The following is a 16,125-nucleotide window of genomic DNA, read 5'->3' as shown; positions in this document are numbered from 1 at the left end:
AATTGATCAGAATGAACACAGATATGCTTTTTAAATGTCAAAATTGATCAGGCCTAGTCTTTGAGGGCCACTGTAAATGCTAGTTTTCATTTCAGTCTCTTGGTTCTCGTTTCTTCCCTGTATCGATCAATAAGGTCATTGATTAGCTAGGAAGTCCACACACCTGGTTATCAGGTCTAACTCTGACACATTTTAAAGGAAATAAATAAAACCTAAATACAATGTGGCTCCACTGCATGGATCTGAAATGATTGGATCATATTACACAATATGTCCAGGAGCTAGGGGCCAGAAGTTGATTTGGAATTGGGCCTGTATGTTCTCTCAAGGGCACAAAAAGTCCTCTTCTAATCGTACCTGTTTCCCTATACCTATTCAATTCATTAAGATCCACCATACAAGTGTCTAGGGTGTAGGGACCAGGGGTTGATTTTGGAATTGGGGATATGTGTCATTTTTAGGGAGCAGAAAGTGACCAAATGTGAACTGTGTCCTCTCTCAGGGGGAATGCAGAGGAAATTGTCAGTGGCAATCGCATTCGTGGGAGGGTCCAACATCGTCATCCTGGATGAACCCACAGCGGGGGTGGACCCATACGCCCGGAGGGGGATATGGGAACTACTGTTGAAGTACAAACAAGGTATGGGATCTGTCGGTTGAATACCAAACCACACTGTATGATGTTGTTTGGAGTATTGACTTAAGTATTTATTATGTTTCTTCTCTATGGACAACTTTCTCAGATATGGACCAAGGTACTTTTTTATTTTTTATTTCTTTACTCATCTATTGTTCACCTAATACCTATTTTTTACATAAATATTGCACTGTTGGTTAGGGCCTGCGAGTAAGCATTTCACTGTACGGTCTACAGCTGTTGTATCTGAAGTTACTGCATTGTAAAACAATCCAGAATGACATGTTTTTTTATTTTTTTAAAAATGACAAAATGAAGGTAGATCATTTGGCTTTAGGAGAGCTCACGCAAGTTAACTTTTTTTTTTTAAATGAGCATCTCATTGATTTAATTTTAATGACTATTTTTCTGGTATGCTTTTGCTTGGGTCGGCAATGACACAGCTGTCTTCCCAGTCTACAGTATCGTCACGGAGACCGATAATGTTGACTAGATGACAGCGATAATAAGGCATCAGAGACTCCAATTTGATGGGACAGTTAAAAGGCTCTTTAATTGTTGACATATTCAATTGCTTGTCATTTTCTGGGATGCACTTTTGCATGTATGACTGAAAGGCAAGACATGGACATTATAATAACACAGATGTCTAAATGTTTGAGCAGCATTTCGTATTAGCTATTTCATTAGCAGTGTACTTTACCTAATCAAGTCCCATCCAGAGCTTGAGAACTCTTGTTTAATGAGAACATTCACATCCATACTAGTTAAGTGTCATACCGTCTTATTGTTGCTAAGGTTTATCATTATCACTGGAATGAATTTGCACTAAGAGTATATTTGCTTGAAACCAAAGCCAAGCTAATATATTGCATGTTTTACCTCCTCGATAAAGTGCTTTGGTCTTAAACTTAAGAGTAACTCAGACGTTTGCGTAAGTTACGGATTTTGGCTGTTTTTGGCTAATTGTTTTTCCAGGAATTGGCATCATCTGATTCTCAAATGTTCCCATTAGTCAGTCTAAGTGTTATTGATAGCAAGTAACTGACACCTTTCACATAGTTGAAGCTCTGAAGTAACCAAACTTGTAACATGTATGCACTGTAGCTTGTTAATTAGAACATCCAATAGACACTAATGAGGTCCCTATAGGAATACATCACATTTCCACCTCCATTTATTCCTCTGAAGATCTCTTACACTCTGTAGATGTTTGAAGACATGACCTGCATGGATCATTTGGATGCTGATCTATGATCTTCCTAGTTTACTTCTAAAACATAGGTATGGGGATCTAATAAGTTCCAATTAAACTCATGTGCTGAAAGCACTTGCCATTCCCCAATTTGAACTGTAGATGTGTGAACATGTATCAAATAGTTTGGTAGGAGAGAGAAGGGAGAGAGTGTAATCACAGCGTGGAGGAGTTCTTAAAGAGCACAAAACACACCAATTAAAAAAAACAAGATTTCAGTCTTGGGCGGGGGGGGGGGTGTAGTTTGATGTGGCAGTTACTGATGTTTGTCCCCCATGAGACACCATAGGAACAAAGTGAGTATTCCTGGCTTTGAATCTAAGATACACTACATGAGTATGTAGACACCTGCTCGTCGAACATCTCATTACAAAATCATGGACATTAATATAGAGTTGGTCCCCCCTTTGCTGCTATAACAGTCTCCACTCTTCTGGGAAGACTTTCCACTAGATGTTGGAACATTGCTCCGGGAACTTGCTCCATTCAGCATTAGTGAGGTCAGGCAGATGTTGGGCAATTAGGACTGGCTCGCAGTCGGCGGTCCAATTCAACCCAAAGGTGTTTGATGGGGTTGAGGTTAGGTTTCTGTGCAGGCCAGTCAAGTCCACACCGATCTCGACAAACAATGTCTGTATGGACCTTGCTTTGTGCATTGGGGCATTGTCATGATGGAACAGGAAAGGGCCTTCCCCAAACTGTTGCAACAAAGTTGGAAGCACAGAATCGTATAGAATATAATTGTATGCTGTAGCGTTAAGATTTCCCTTCACTGGAACTAAGGGGCCAAGCCCAAACTATGAAAAACAGCCTCGACCATTATTCCTCCACAACCAAACTTTATAGTTGGCACTATGCGTTCTGACGGGTAGCGTTCTCCTGGCAACTTCCAAACCCAGATTCGGGCTGCCTGATGGTGAAGCATGATTCATCACTCCAGAGATAGCATTTCCACTGCTCCAAAGTCCAATGGTGGTAAGTTTTACACCACTCCAGCCGTCACTTGGCATTGCGCTTGTGTGCGACTGCTCAGCCACGGAAACCCATTTCATGAAGCTTCCAACGAACAGTTCTTGTGCTGACGTTGCATCCAGAAGACGTTTGGAACTCGGTAGTGAATGTTGCAACCGAAGATTTGTACGTTCTATGAGCTTATGTGGCCTACCACCTGGGCTGTGGCTGTCCCGAAATGTCGTCAGCCGGTGATTGTCAAGCTAATAACTGTAGGTCTCACGGTAACTGGCTTCCACACACAGCCTACAAGCCACTGATGCAGACCTTTGGAACATCTACATTTTAAAAAGTCTAATAAATCCATGTAATATAGCCTACACCTTCATAACAAATCCATGATTTACTTTAGACAGGTCTAAAGAAGCATGATATGAAGAAAATGTAGTCTATTTCAGAAGAACAGAATAGCATACTCTGGCTATGCCAAATGGCTTTGGGCTACACAAGTTAATTTAAGAGACAAGATTTGCTTAAAATTCCATGGCATTATTTGATATGTTTTCATAGAATAAAAGACTACAATTGAACAAAGCTGAATAAAATGGAAATAATATTTTCTCCAAACGATTTGAGGGAGTGCGCACACATGGCTATTCTGTGTTGAGCAATTAAAAAATAAGTCGTACTCCTATATGCTTAATTTAGAGCTATTCATTTAACTTTCGTTGTTCTACAAACGTTGGGCTATATGTTTTGATATTTATTTATTTAATACATTGCAAGATGCGACTCTAATGATGACTTGAAAAAAGTTGCTTGAAAGGCATGAACTCTGCTTTGTTTTTTGAGCAGGCTGTACACACTCAGTCTCTCATTCACAATTTGACAAGCAATTGATAATGCCTCGAATTTCACGGCAGCATTCCCTTTGTGTGGCCGTAATGCACCCTCAAAAATATCCATTCCTTTTGTGGCCAGTGGCTGCTGTGCCGTTGGCCCCTTTCTCACAGGCTACAAGTGAAGACAGACACATCAGGGACTCAACTCCAAGGTGCATACTGAAGATATTGGTAGAACTGTCCACATTTACTTTTCGTTAGTCAACAAGATGAGTAGACCTAACGAACAGCAAATCACTAGCCTATGTCAATCTACTATCCCCTATAATAATAAAGTCAACCTATTCTATTCTGTGCGAGAAATAAATATTCCAAACATAGTCTGGGACAGTTGTGGGATGCAATAGATCCCAAATTAATACAGCCACTAGCATAAAAAAAACTGTTATACGCAATGTGCCCGACGAAACAGATCAGAACATTTACCTTAACATTTGATTAAATATTAGGCTATTTCTTCACATTATAAGTGCAGGAATGCGCATATGGCAGTATGCTATATGTGCAAATGTTCCATTAGCGGGAAAACACCATTATCAAAAGTGACCTCAAATGCGGTTGTGCATGTATTGGTTTTATTATAGAGGTGCATTTCAATGGTGAAAATGATCTTCCCCAAACTTGAAACTCACACACTGCTTATGTATGCCAGTTAGGCTCTATACTCCTTGTAAAGCGGATTATTGTGGTTCATTTTAAGAAGTTATTTTGCCACTTGTGATACAAATCATATCAAAACATATATGCCTAAGGCATTGTTTCTTATGCTGGGTATCATTCACAAGTGATGTGAATTATATATATATATATATATATATATATAATTCACAAGTGATAATATATAATTCTTTACATATACTAAATAATATACAGAATCAGTCATAAGTTTAGACACACCTACTCATTCAAGGGTTTTTCTTTATTTTACAATTTTCTACATTGTAGAATAATAGTGAAGACATCAAAACTATGAAGTAACAGATATGGAATCATGTAGTAACCAAAAACGTTTTGAACAAATATATTTTTTGTTTCCTTCACTCTGCGATCCAACTCATCCCAAACCATCTCAATTGGGTTGAGGTTGGGTGATTGTGGAGCCCTGGTCATCTGATGCAGCACTCCATCACTCCTTGGTCAAATATCCCTGACACTGCCCGGAGGTGTGTTTTGGGCCATTGTCCTGTTGAAAAACAAATGGCAGTCCCACTAAATGCAATCCAGCAATCCATTGCTGCAGAATGATGTGGTAGCCAAGTGTGCCGTGATTTCCAAATAAATCACTGACAGTGTCACCAGAAAAGCACCATCACACCTCCTCCTCTGTGCCTCACGGTGGGAACCACACATGCGGAAATCATCCGTTCACCTACTCTACATCTCACAAAGACACGGCAGTTGGACCAAAAATCTAAAATAATTGATAGATTTCATAGGATAGGATAGGATAGATTTCCACCGGTCTAATGTATATTGTTCATGTTTCTTGGCCCAACAAGTCTCTTCATATTATTGGTGTCCTTTACTAGTGGTTTCTTTGCACCAATTCGACCATGAAAGCCTGATTTACTCAGTCTCCACTGAACAGTTGATGTTGACATGTGTCTGTTACTTGAACTCTGTAAAGCATTTATTTGAGCTGCAATCTGAGGTGCAGTTAACTCTAAGGAACTTATCCTCTGCAGAAGAGGTAATTCTGTGTCTTCCTTTCCTGTGGCGGTCCTCACGAGAATCAGTTTCATCATATCTCTTGATGTTTTTTGTGACTGCAAATGAAGAGATTTTAAATGTTCTTGAAATCTTCCCAGTTGACTGACCTTCATGTCTTAAAGGCATGATGGACTGATGTTTCTCTGCTTATTTGAGCTGTTCTTACCATTATATGGACCTGGTCTTCTACCAAATAGGGCTATCTTCTGTATACCAACCCTACATTGTCACAACACAACTGATTGGTTCAAACGCATTACGATGGAAAATAAATTCCACAAATTAACTTTTAACAAGGCACACATGTTAATTGAAATTCATTTCAATTGACTATCTCATGAAGCTGGTTGATAGAATGCCAAGAGTGTGGAAAGCTGTCATCAAGGCAAAGGGTGGCTTGATGACGAATGTAAAATATATTTTCGTTTGTTTAACACTTTTTTGGTTACTACAGGATTCCACATGTGTTATTTCATAGTTCTTATGTCTTCACTATTATTTTACAATGTAGAAAAAAAGTTAAAATAAGGAAAAACCCTTGAATGAGTAGGTGTGTCCAAACTTTTGACTGGTACTGTATGTGTGAAATTTGTTTTGATTTAGAATGGAACATTGTCATGCACCTGTCCCAAAGCAGGGGCAGCGGGGAAAAAATACATGTCATCTATGCACTTTAATAGCGAATGGAGGACGCTTTTTCCGTGATTCACTTTCATGCCAGCCAGGTAGGCTATACTCCTGTTATAAAGATAAGTAATGTGTTTAATATTGGTAAAGTTGAGAAATATATATATATATATTACTAGACCTAGCCTAAATAAAGCTGATGGGATCCTCTTTTTAGTAGAGGCCATCACTCGGTTTTCTCACGCAATTGCTTAGCCTACGGAAATGTTGCATAACATGAGCTCATGGGCTCTCATGAAGTGTTTGATTTGATTTTCGATTACATTTGCATTGAAATCAGTGATTAGAGGGACAATAGAGTGCTGAGTAACAGGCAGTGAGTGAGTTTGGTAGGCTACTAATGACCATCAGCATCATCAGAGCTTGGAGAAGCCTAATTATTGTGATTAAATGGTCACGTGGAATTTGACTGCCTTCAATGACTCCTCGTAATACGGTCACCGCAACAGCCCTACTACCACCTCGTGGCTGAGCCGTTGTTGCTCCTAGACATTTCCACATCACAATAACAGCACTTACAGGTTACCTGGGCAGCACTAGCAGGAATTCAACAACTGACTTGGTGGAAATGTGGAGTCTTATGACGGTGCCACTTTGACATTCACGGAGCTCTTCAATGATGCCATTTTACTGCCAATGTTTAGCTATGGAGATTGCATGGATGTGTGCTCGATTTTATACACCTGTCAGCAACAGTAGTGTGGCTGAAATAGCTGAATCCACTAATTTGAAGGGGTATCCACATACTTTTGTAAATATATATATGTAGTGTAACTTAAGAAATCAGTTATGTGTTTCGTGGTGGGATTTGATAGAGCGCAATCCCTGCAGCTGTGTATCCCGTGTTAGTGGGCAACTGAGCATTGTCGAAATCGAAACTCAACCTCAGAGACTGACTTTATGAACAAAATGGTCCTATTTACACTTTGTTGTCAATTTTGACACTAGAATACATTTTCTGGACTAATATCGATGCCACATAAACTACTTCTCTGATAGAAAGCAGCCTATTGCCTAACTTCAAAATGTATCTCAGGAGTACATTAAATAGCATGTACTGATATTACAGCTTACAACGTTATATATTTGGTTAAAGCTTAATGTCTTAGCGGTGAAATATATTTTCATATTTAGGCGAGGATGTAGTTGACAAAAGGTTTGGTAATGATAGTGGATTATGTTTAAGTTGCGTTTGATCACTTGGGGAAACAATTGCATTTATGCCATTTAGAGAATGCTAGAAAATGATCCGTGCGTATCTAATGCTACAGCCTGCAGTGTGTTTTTAATTAAGGTGATGAATCATTGAGATAAGACAAATGTTCTAAGCATAAATCAAAAAGCATAAACAAAAGGCATTTTATGGAAATGATGCATTTATGAATGAAATTAGGCTGAATTAAATGCCTCGTCTCCCACACATTTTTTATAATCAAGTCAATAAATGAAATAATCACTGTGATGCCACATTGCCTTGCAAATTAATCCTACTATCACCGATATCACAGCTGCAAACCAATTCATAGGTTATTCCATGAACAATTTGTTTCATAGCTGCTCAATCTATTATGTATACAGATTGTAATTTCATACAGCATCTCCCCGGTTGACAAAATGACGAAATATAGTATCAGAGCAAATGAATCCCCTGTTGACAAATGACCTAATATAGTATCAGAGCAAATTAATCCCCTGTTGACAAATGACCTAATATAGTATCTGAGCAAATGAATCCCCTGTTGACAAATGACCTAATATAGTATCAGAACAAATGTATCCCCTGTTGACAAATGACCTAATATGGTATCAGAACAAATTAATCCCCTGTTGACAAATGACCTAATATAGTATCAGAGCAAATTAATCCCCTGTTGACAAATGACCTAATATAGTATCAGAACAAATTCATCCCCTGTTGACAAATTACCTAATACAGTATCAGAACAAATGAATCCCCTGTTGACAAATTACCTAATACAGTATCAGGACAAATGACCTAATACAGTATCAGAACAAATGAATCCCCTGTTGACAAATGACCTAATACAGTATCAGAACAAATTAATCCCCTGTTGACAAATGACCTAATACAGTATCAGAACAAATGAATCCCCTGTTGACAAATTATCTAATACAGTATCAGAACAAATTAATCCCCTGTTGACAAATGATCTAATACAGTATCAGAACAAATGAATCCCCTGTTGACAAATGACCTAATACAGTATCAGAACAAATGAATCCCCTGTTGACAAATTAAGTAATACAGTATCAGGACAAATGACCTAATACAATATCAGAACAAATGAGTCCCCTGTTGACAAATTAAGTAATACAGTATCAGGACAAATTCATTCCAACCGTTGGAGCAGTAGTGTAAACAAGCTTTGCTTGTACAGTAAGGGATCTGTCGGTGTTGACATACAGTCCCTTCAAAAAGTATTCATACCCCTTGACTTTTTCCAGAATTTGTTGGGATACAGCCTGCATTTAAAATGGATTCAAATTAGATTTTGTGTCACTGGCATGCACACAATACCCCATAATCTCAAAGTAGAATTATGTTCTTAGACATTTTTACAAATTAATAAAAAATTCAACTTTGTTATGGCAAGCCTAAATTAAGTTTAGGAGTACGAATGTGGTTAACAAGTCACATAATAAGGACTCTGTACAATGCATGGACTAACTGTGTACAATAATAGTGTTTAACATGATTTTTAAGGACTTTTAACCCACACATACAATTATTGGTTAGCTCCCTCAGTCGAGCAGTGAAATTCAAGCACAGATTCAACCACAAAGACCAGGGAGGTTTTCCAATGTCTTCCAAAGAAGGACACCTATTGGTAGATTACAAAAAATAATAACAAACATTGAATATCCTGTTAATTACACTTTGGATGATGTATCAACACACCAAGTCACTGCAAAGATGCAGGCGTCCTTCCTAACTCAGTTGCTGGAGAGGAAGGAAACCGCTCAGGGATGACTTTAAAACAGAGAGTTTAATGGCTGCGATAGAAAACTCAGGATAAATCAACAACATTGTAGTTACTCCACAATACTAACCTAAATGACAGAGTGAAAAGAAGGACGCTTGTACAGAATATATAACAAAACATACATCCTGTTTGTAATAAGGCACTAAAGTAATCAGGAGAGAAGGGCCTTGGTCAGGGAGGTGACCAAGAATCTGATGGTCATTCTGACAGAAGTCTAGAGTTCCTCTGTGGAGATGGGAGAACCTTCTAGAAGGACAACCATCTCTGCAGCACTCCACCAATCAGGCCTTTATGGTAGAGTGGCCAGAAGGAAGCCACACCTCAATAACATGCAGATGACAGCCCATTTGGAGTTTACCAAAAGGCACTTAAAGACTCTGCCTATACGAAACAATATTCTCTGGTCTGATGAAACCAAGAATAAACTCTTTGCCCTGAATGCCAAGCGTCACGTCTGGAAGAAACCTGGCACCATGAAGCATGGTGTGGCATCATCATACTGTGGGGATGTTTTTCAGCTGCAGGGACTGGGAGACTAGTTAGGATCTAGGCAAAGATGAACGGAGCAAAGTACAGAGAGATCCTTGATGAAAACCTTTCACCTTCCAACAGGACAACGACCCTAAGCACACAGCCAAGACAATGCAGGAGTGGCTTCGGGACAAGTCTCTGAATGTATGTCCTTGAGTGGCCCAGCCAGAGCCCGGACTTAAACATCTCTGGAGAGACCTGAAAATAGCTGTGCAGCAACGCTCTCCATTGAATCCATATATATATACACACACACACACACAGTGCCTTCAGAAAGTATTCAGACCCCTTGACTTTTTGAGTTTTACTGGGGTGGAGGTGTGGAGAGACCCTCCGCCGTTGTGATAGAACTCAACACTCAAGGCACTAAGAAACCCTGTCCTTCCAATTCATAAGTAACTACCCACTTTTCTCAATTGAAATGTTCTATGTACTGTTGATAGGATAAACAGAACACTCTCTTTAGATACAGCCTGTTTGAAGTTAAAGATGTAGACAACCACAAAACTAAGTGCAAGTCATGTTTCTGAACGTAGTCCCTTAAAAGCAAAAGTTCACAATTTGTCATCTTCATGTTCTTCATGTTCATCTCCTGCACGACCCCAAAATCAACATACTGTATGTGAAAATGTTGCATTTCTGTGTTTTGTAGTAAAAAAAAGATAGATAAGTGTTTCCAGTGACAACGTCAACCAATAAGTAGGAAATCTCTATTCACAGTTGGTCAAAATCATGTGATGCACACCAATGATGTCATTGGAAACACTTATCTGTCTATGCTATGGAGTGTAGTGAATGTCAGACTTATTTAGTGGTTTAGTAATACGATAACTGCAACACTTCAGACAGATTTTCTGTTTCTCATTGAGTGAAACAGGTAAAGCCCAGGTACTGTTCAGGTGTAAATAGTTTCCACATTATTGATCTAGTTATTATGGAATCCATATTAGGAATATTATCATTCCTCAGACCTCACCTAGTCAAGTTTGATGCTTGACTAGTGCAGAGTTTGGACTTGACTAGATGAAGGCTTGAGGATGAGGGATGAGGAGGATTGACTAGTTTAGAGTTAAGTTGACTGGGTGATGTCTGAGGAGGAGGGATGAGGTTTGACTAGTTTAGAGTTAAGTAGACTGGGTGATGTCTGAGGAGGAGGGAGGAGGATTGACTAGTTTAGAGTTAAGTAGACTGGGTGATGTCTGAGGAGGAGGGATGAGGAGGATTGACTAGTTTAGAGTTAAGTAGACTGGGTGATATCTGAGGAGGAGGGATGAGGATTGCCTAGTTTAGAGTTAAGTAGACTGGGTGATGGAGGAGGTTTGACTAGTTTAGAGTTAAGTAGACTAGGTGATGTCTGAGGAGGAGGGAGGAGAATTGACTAGTTTAGAGTTAAGTAGACTGGGTGATGGAGGAGAATTGACTAGTTTAGAGTTAAGTAGACTGGGTGATGGAGGAGGATTGACTAGTTTAGAGTTAAGTAGACTAGGTGATGTCTGAGGAAGAGGGAGGAGGATTGACTAGTTTAGAGTTAAGTAGACTAGGTGATGGAGGAGGATTGACTAGTTTAGAGTTAAGTAGACTAGGTGATGTCTGAGGAGGAGGGAGGAGGACTGACTAGTTTAGAGTTAAGTAGACTGGGTGATGGAGGAGGATTGACTAGTTTAGAGTTAAATAGACTGGGTGATGTCTGAGGAGGAGGGAGGAGGACTGACTAGTTTAGAGTTAAGTAGACTGGGTGATGGAGGAGGATTGACTAGTTTAGAGTTAAGTAGACTGGGTGATGGAGGAGGATTGACTAGTTTAGAGTTAAGTAGACTGGGTGATGTCTGAGGAGGAGGGAGGAGGACTGACTAGTTTAGAGTTAAGTAGACTGGGTGATGGAGGAGGATTGACTAGTTTAGAGTTAAGTAGACTGGGTGATGGAGGAGGATTGACTAGTTTAGAGTTAAGTAGACTAGGTGATGGAGGAGGTTTGACTAGTTTAGAGTTAAGTAGACTGGGTGATGTCTGAGGAGGAGGGAGGAGGACTGACTAGTTTAGAGTTAAGTAGACTGGGTGATGGAGGAGGATTGACTAGTTTAGAGTTAAGTAGACTAGGTGATGGAGGAGGATTGACTAGTTTAGAGTTAAGTAGACTAGGTGATGTCTGAGGAGGAGGGATGAGGAGGATTGACTAGTTTAGAGTTAAGTAGACTGGGTGATATCTGAGGAGGAGGGATGAGGATTGCCTAGTTTAGAGTTAAGTAGACTGGGTGATGGAGGAGGTTTGACTAGTTTAGAGTTAAGTAGACTAGGTGATGTCTGAGGAGGAGGGAGGAGAATTGACTAGTTTAGAGTTAAGTAGACTGGGTGATGGAGGAGAATTGACTAGTTTAGAGTTAAGTAGACTGGGTGATGGAGGAGGATTGACTAGTTTAGAGTTAAGTAGACTAGGTGATGTCTGAGGAAGAGGGAGGAGGATTGACTAGTTTAGAGTTAAGTAGACTAGGTGATGGAGGAGGATTGACTAGTTTAGAGTTAAGTAGACTAGGTGATGTCTGAGGAGGAGGGAGGAGGACTGACTAGTTTAGAGTTAAGTAGACTGGGTGATGGAGGAGGATTGACTAGTTTAGAGTTAAATAGACTGGGTGATGTCTGAGGAGGAGGGAGGAGGACTGACTAGTTTAGAGTTAAGTAGACTGGGTGATGGAGGAGGATTGACTAGTTTAGAGTTAAGTAGACTGGGTGATGGAGGAGGATTGACTAGTTTAGAGTTAAGTAGACTGGGTGATGTCTGAGGAGGAGGGAGGAGGACTGACTAGTTTAGAGTTAAGTAGACTGGGTGATGGAGGAGGATTGACTAGTTTAGAGTTAAGTAGACTGGGTGATGGAGGAGGATTGACTAGTTTAGAGTTAAGTAGACTAGGTGATGGAGGAGGTTTGACTAGTTTAGAGTTAAGTAGACTGGGTGATGTCTGAGGAGGAGGGAGGAGGACTGACTAGTTTAGAGTTAAGTAGACTGGGTGATGGAGGAGGATTGACTAGTTTAGAGTTAAGTAGACTAGGTGATGGAGGAGGATTGACTAGTTTAGAGTTAAGTAGACTAGGTGATGTCTGAGGAAGAGGGAGGAGGATTGACTAGTTTAGAGTTAAGTAGACTGGGTGATGGAGGAGGATTGACTAGTTTAGAGTTAAGTAGACTAGGTGATGGAGGAGGATTGACTAGTTTAGAGTTAAGTAGACTGGGTGATGGAGGAGGCTTGACTAGTTTAGAGTTAAATAGACTGGGTGATGTCTGAGGAGGAGGGAGGAGGACTGACTAGTTTAGAGTTAAGTAGACTGGGTGATGGAGGAGGATTGACTAGTTTAGAGTTAAGTAGACTGGGTGATGGAGGAGGATTGACTAGTTTAGAGTTAAGTAGACTGGGTGATGGAGGAGGATTGACTAGTTTAGAGTTAAGTAGACTGGGTGATGTCTGAGGAGGAGGGAGGAGGAGGATTGACTAGTTTAGAGTTAAGTAGACTGGGTGATGGAGGAGGATTGACTAGTTTAGAGTTAAGTAGACTAGGTGATGGAGGAGGATTGACTAGTTTAGAGTTAAGTAGACTAGGTGATGTCTGAGGAAGAGGGAGGAGGATTGACTAGTTTAGAGTTAAGTAGACTGGGTGATGGAGGAGGATTGACTAGTTTAGAGTTAAGTAGACTAGGTGATGGAGGAGGATTGACTAGTTTAGAGTTAAGTAGACTGGGTGATGGAGGAGGCTTGACTAGTTTAGAGTTAAATAGACTGGGTGATGTCTGAGGAGGAGGGAGGAGGACTGACTAGTTTAGAGTTAAGTAGACTGGGTGATGGAGGAGGTTTGACTAGTTTAGAGTTAAGTAGACTGGGTGATGGAGGAGGATTGACTAGTTTAGAGTTAAGTAGACTGGGTGATGGAGGAGGATTGACTAGTTTAGAGTTAAGTAGACTAGGTGATGAGGTGGATTGACTAGTTTAGAGTTAAGTAGACTAGGTGATGGAGGAGTGAACATTTTCTGAATGCAGTACAAGGTGCTTACTTTAGCCTAAGTACACACACCTATTAACTATCTTGCAGCTGTTAAACTGCATGAATGTCTGCATCCCTCCATTTGATGTACTCTTAAAGGAATACAGGATTTTAGAACTCCGGTTTTCACCAGTATTATGTTGCATTTATTCACAGCACAGGAGATGTACCTGTGTTTCCCACTACTTTGATTTATCACTTTGTTCTGTAATGCACCACAACACACCATAAATCAGTATACCTTAGTGGGCTGCACACCGACCAAACACATTTATTTTTCTCCCAGCTCCCATCATCCAGTGTGTTTTTATTATTTATCCCTGTAAACCAAGGCAATTTCTTGAAAAATCAACAGCGAGCACAAACGGCCATGCAAAATGAGCCATGTCAGTAGTGCCGAATCACATGGGACTACCTGCTGCAATCCTCCCAATTTCCCCCTTCAAAGAACCGCTCTTTTCCATACATTTTATACACATGGAAAGTGCATTCCGTCACATTTGGTAAAATATGAACACAACTGTAGCCACCTCCGATCATCATTCTGGAGGCTTTTTTTAATGACAGCTTTGCTAGTTAAATATCTTGCTACTTTGGGGAGAAACAATCTGATTGGAAAGTGTAGACATCATGGTAAACAGTACCGGAGACACCTTTCAGTTTTTGATACAACATCTTGTTTGCTGGCAACAAGATTTTTTCATTTGCTAATTAATGTTAAATAAGTGTATTGTTTTTCCCCGCAGTTAGTCAAGGTAATTACAGTGCCTTGCGAAAGTATTCGGCCCCCTTGAACTTTGCGACCTTTTGCCACATTTCAGGCTTCAAACATAAAGATATAAAACTGTATTTTTTTGTGAAGAATCAACAACAAGTGGTACACAATCATAAGGTGGAACGCATTTATTGGATATTTCAAACTTTTTTAACAAATCAAAAACTGAAAAATTGGGCGTGCAAAATTATTCAGCCCCCTTAAGTTAATACTTTGTAGCGCCACCTTTTGCTGCGATTACAGCTGTAAGTCGCTTGGGGCATGTCTCTATCAGTTTTTGCACATCGAGAGACTGACATTTTTTCCCATTCCTCCTTGCAAAACAGCTCGAGCTCAGTGAGGTTGGATGGAGAGCATTTGTGAACAGCAGTTTTCCGTTCTTTCCACAGATTCTCGGTTGGATTCAGGTCTGGACTTTGACTTGGCCATTCTAACCCCTGGATATGTTTATTTTTGAACCATTCCATTGTAGATTTTGCTTTATGTTTTGGATCATTGTCTTGTTGGAAGACAAATCTCCGTCCCAGTCTCAGGTCTTTTGCAGACTCCATCAGGTTTTCTTCCAGAATGGTCCTGTATTTGGCTCCATCCATCTTCCCATCAATTTTAACCATCTTCCCTGTCCCTGCTGAAGAAAAGCAGGCCCAAACCATGATGCTGCCACCACCATGTTTGACAGTGGGGATGGTGTGTTCAGCTGTGTTGCTTTTACGCCAAACATAACGTTTTGCATTGTTGCCAAAAAGTTCAATTTTGGTTTCATCTGACCAGAGCACCTTCTTCCACATGTTTGGTGTGTCTCCCAGGTGGCTTGTGGCAAACTTTAAACAACACTTTTTATGGATATCTTTAAGAAATGGCTTTCTTCTTGCCACTCTTCCATAAAGGCCAGATTTGTACAATATACGACTGATTGTTGTCCTATGGACAGAGTCTCCCACCTTAGCTGTAGATCTCTGCAGTTCATCCAGAGTGATCATGGGTCTCTTGGCTGCATCTCTGATCAGTCTTCTCCTTGTATGAGCTGAAGGTTTAGAGGGACGGCCAGGTCTTGGTAGATTTGCAGTGGTCTGATACTCCTTCCATTTCAATATTATCGCTTGCACAGTGCTCCTTGGGATGTTTAAAGCTTGGGAAATCTTTTTGTATCCAAATCCGGCTTTAAACTTCTTCACAACAGTATCTCGGACCTGCCTGGTGTGTTCCTTGTTCTTCATGATGCTCTCTGCGCTTTTAACGGACCTCTGAGACTATCACAGTGCAGGTGCATTTATACGGAGACTTGATTACACACAGGTGGATTGTATTTATCATCATTAGTCATTTAGGTCAACATTGGATCATTCAGAGATCCTCACTGAACTTCTGGAGAGAGTTTGCTGCACTGAAAGTAAAGGGGCTGAATAATTTTGCACGCCCAATATTTCAGTTTTTGATTTGTTAAAAAAGTTTGAAATATCCAATAAATGTCGTTCCACTTCATGATTGTGTCCCACTTGTTGTTGATTCTTCACAAAAAAATACAGTTTTATATCTTTATGTTTAAAGCCTGAAATGTGGCAAAAGGTCGCAAAGTTCAAGGGGGCCGAATACTTTCGCAAGGCACTGTAGTTAGCCAGCAAAATGTGTTTGCAGTTAGTTAG

At 40.1% G+C, this 16,125-nt stretch overlaps 1 protein-coding gene across 1 annotated transcript in view; it reads left to right on the top strand.

The window, feature by feature from the left end:
- Positions 1-16,125, top strand: part of LOC139416093 (phospholipid-transporting ATPase ABCA1-like) — a 240,692-nt gene that overhangs the window by 91,442 nt on the left and 133,125 nt on the right. The window contains exon 22 of the mRNA XM_071164364.1: positions 503-640. Coding sequence (XP_071020465.1) covers positions 503-640 — 138 coding nt within the window. The remainder of the gene's footprint in view (positions 1-502; positions 641-16,125) is intronic.

This window comes from Oncorhynchus clarkii, chromosome 9 (assembly GCF_045791955.1).
Source record: "Oncorhynchus clarkii lewisi isolate Uvic-CL-2024 chromosome 9, UVic_Ocla_1.0, whole genome shotgun sequence".
NCBI lineage: Eukaryota > Metazoa > Chordata > Actinopteri > Salmoniformes > Salmonidae > Oncorhynchus > Oncorhynchus clarkii.
The sequence above is the reverse complement of the archived record's forward strand: the minus strand, read 5'-3'. Positions and strand labels throughout refer to the sequence as shown.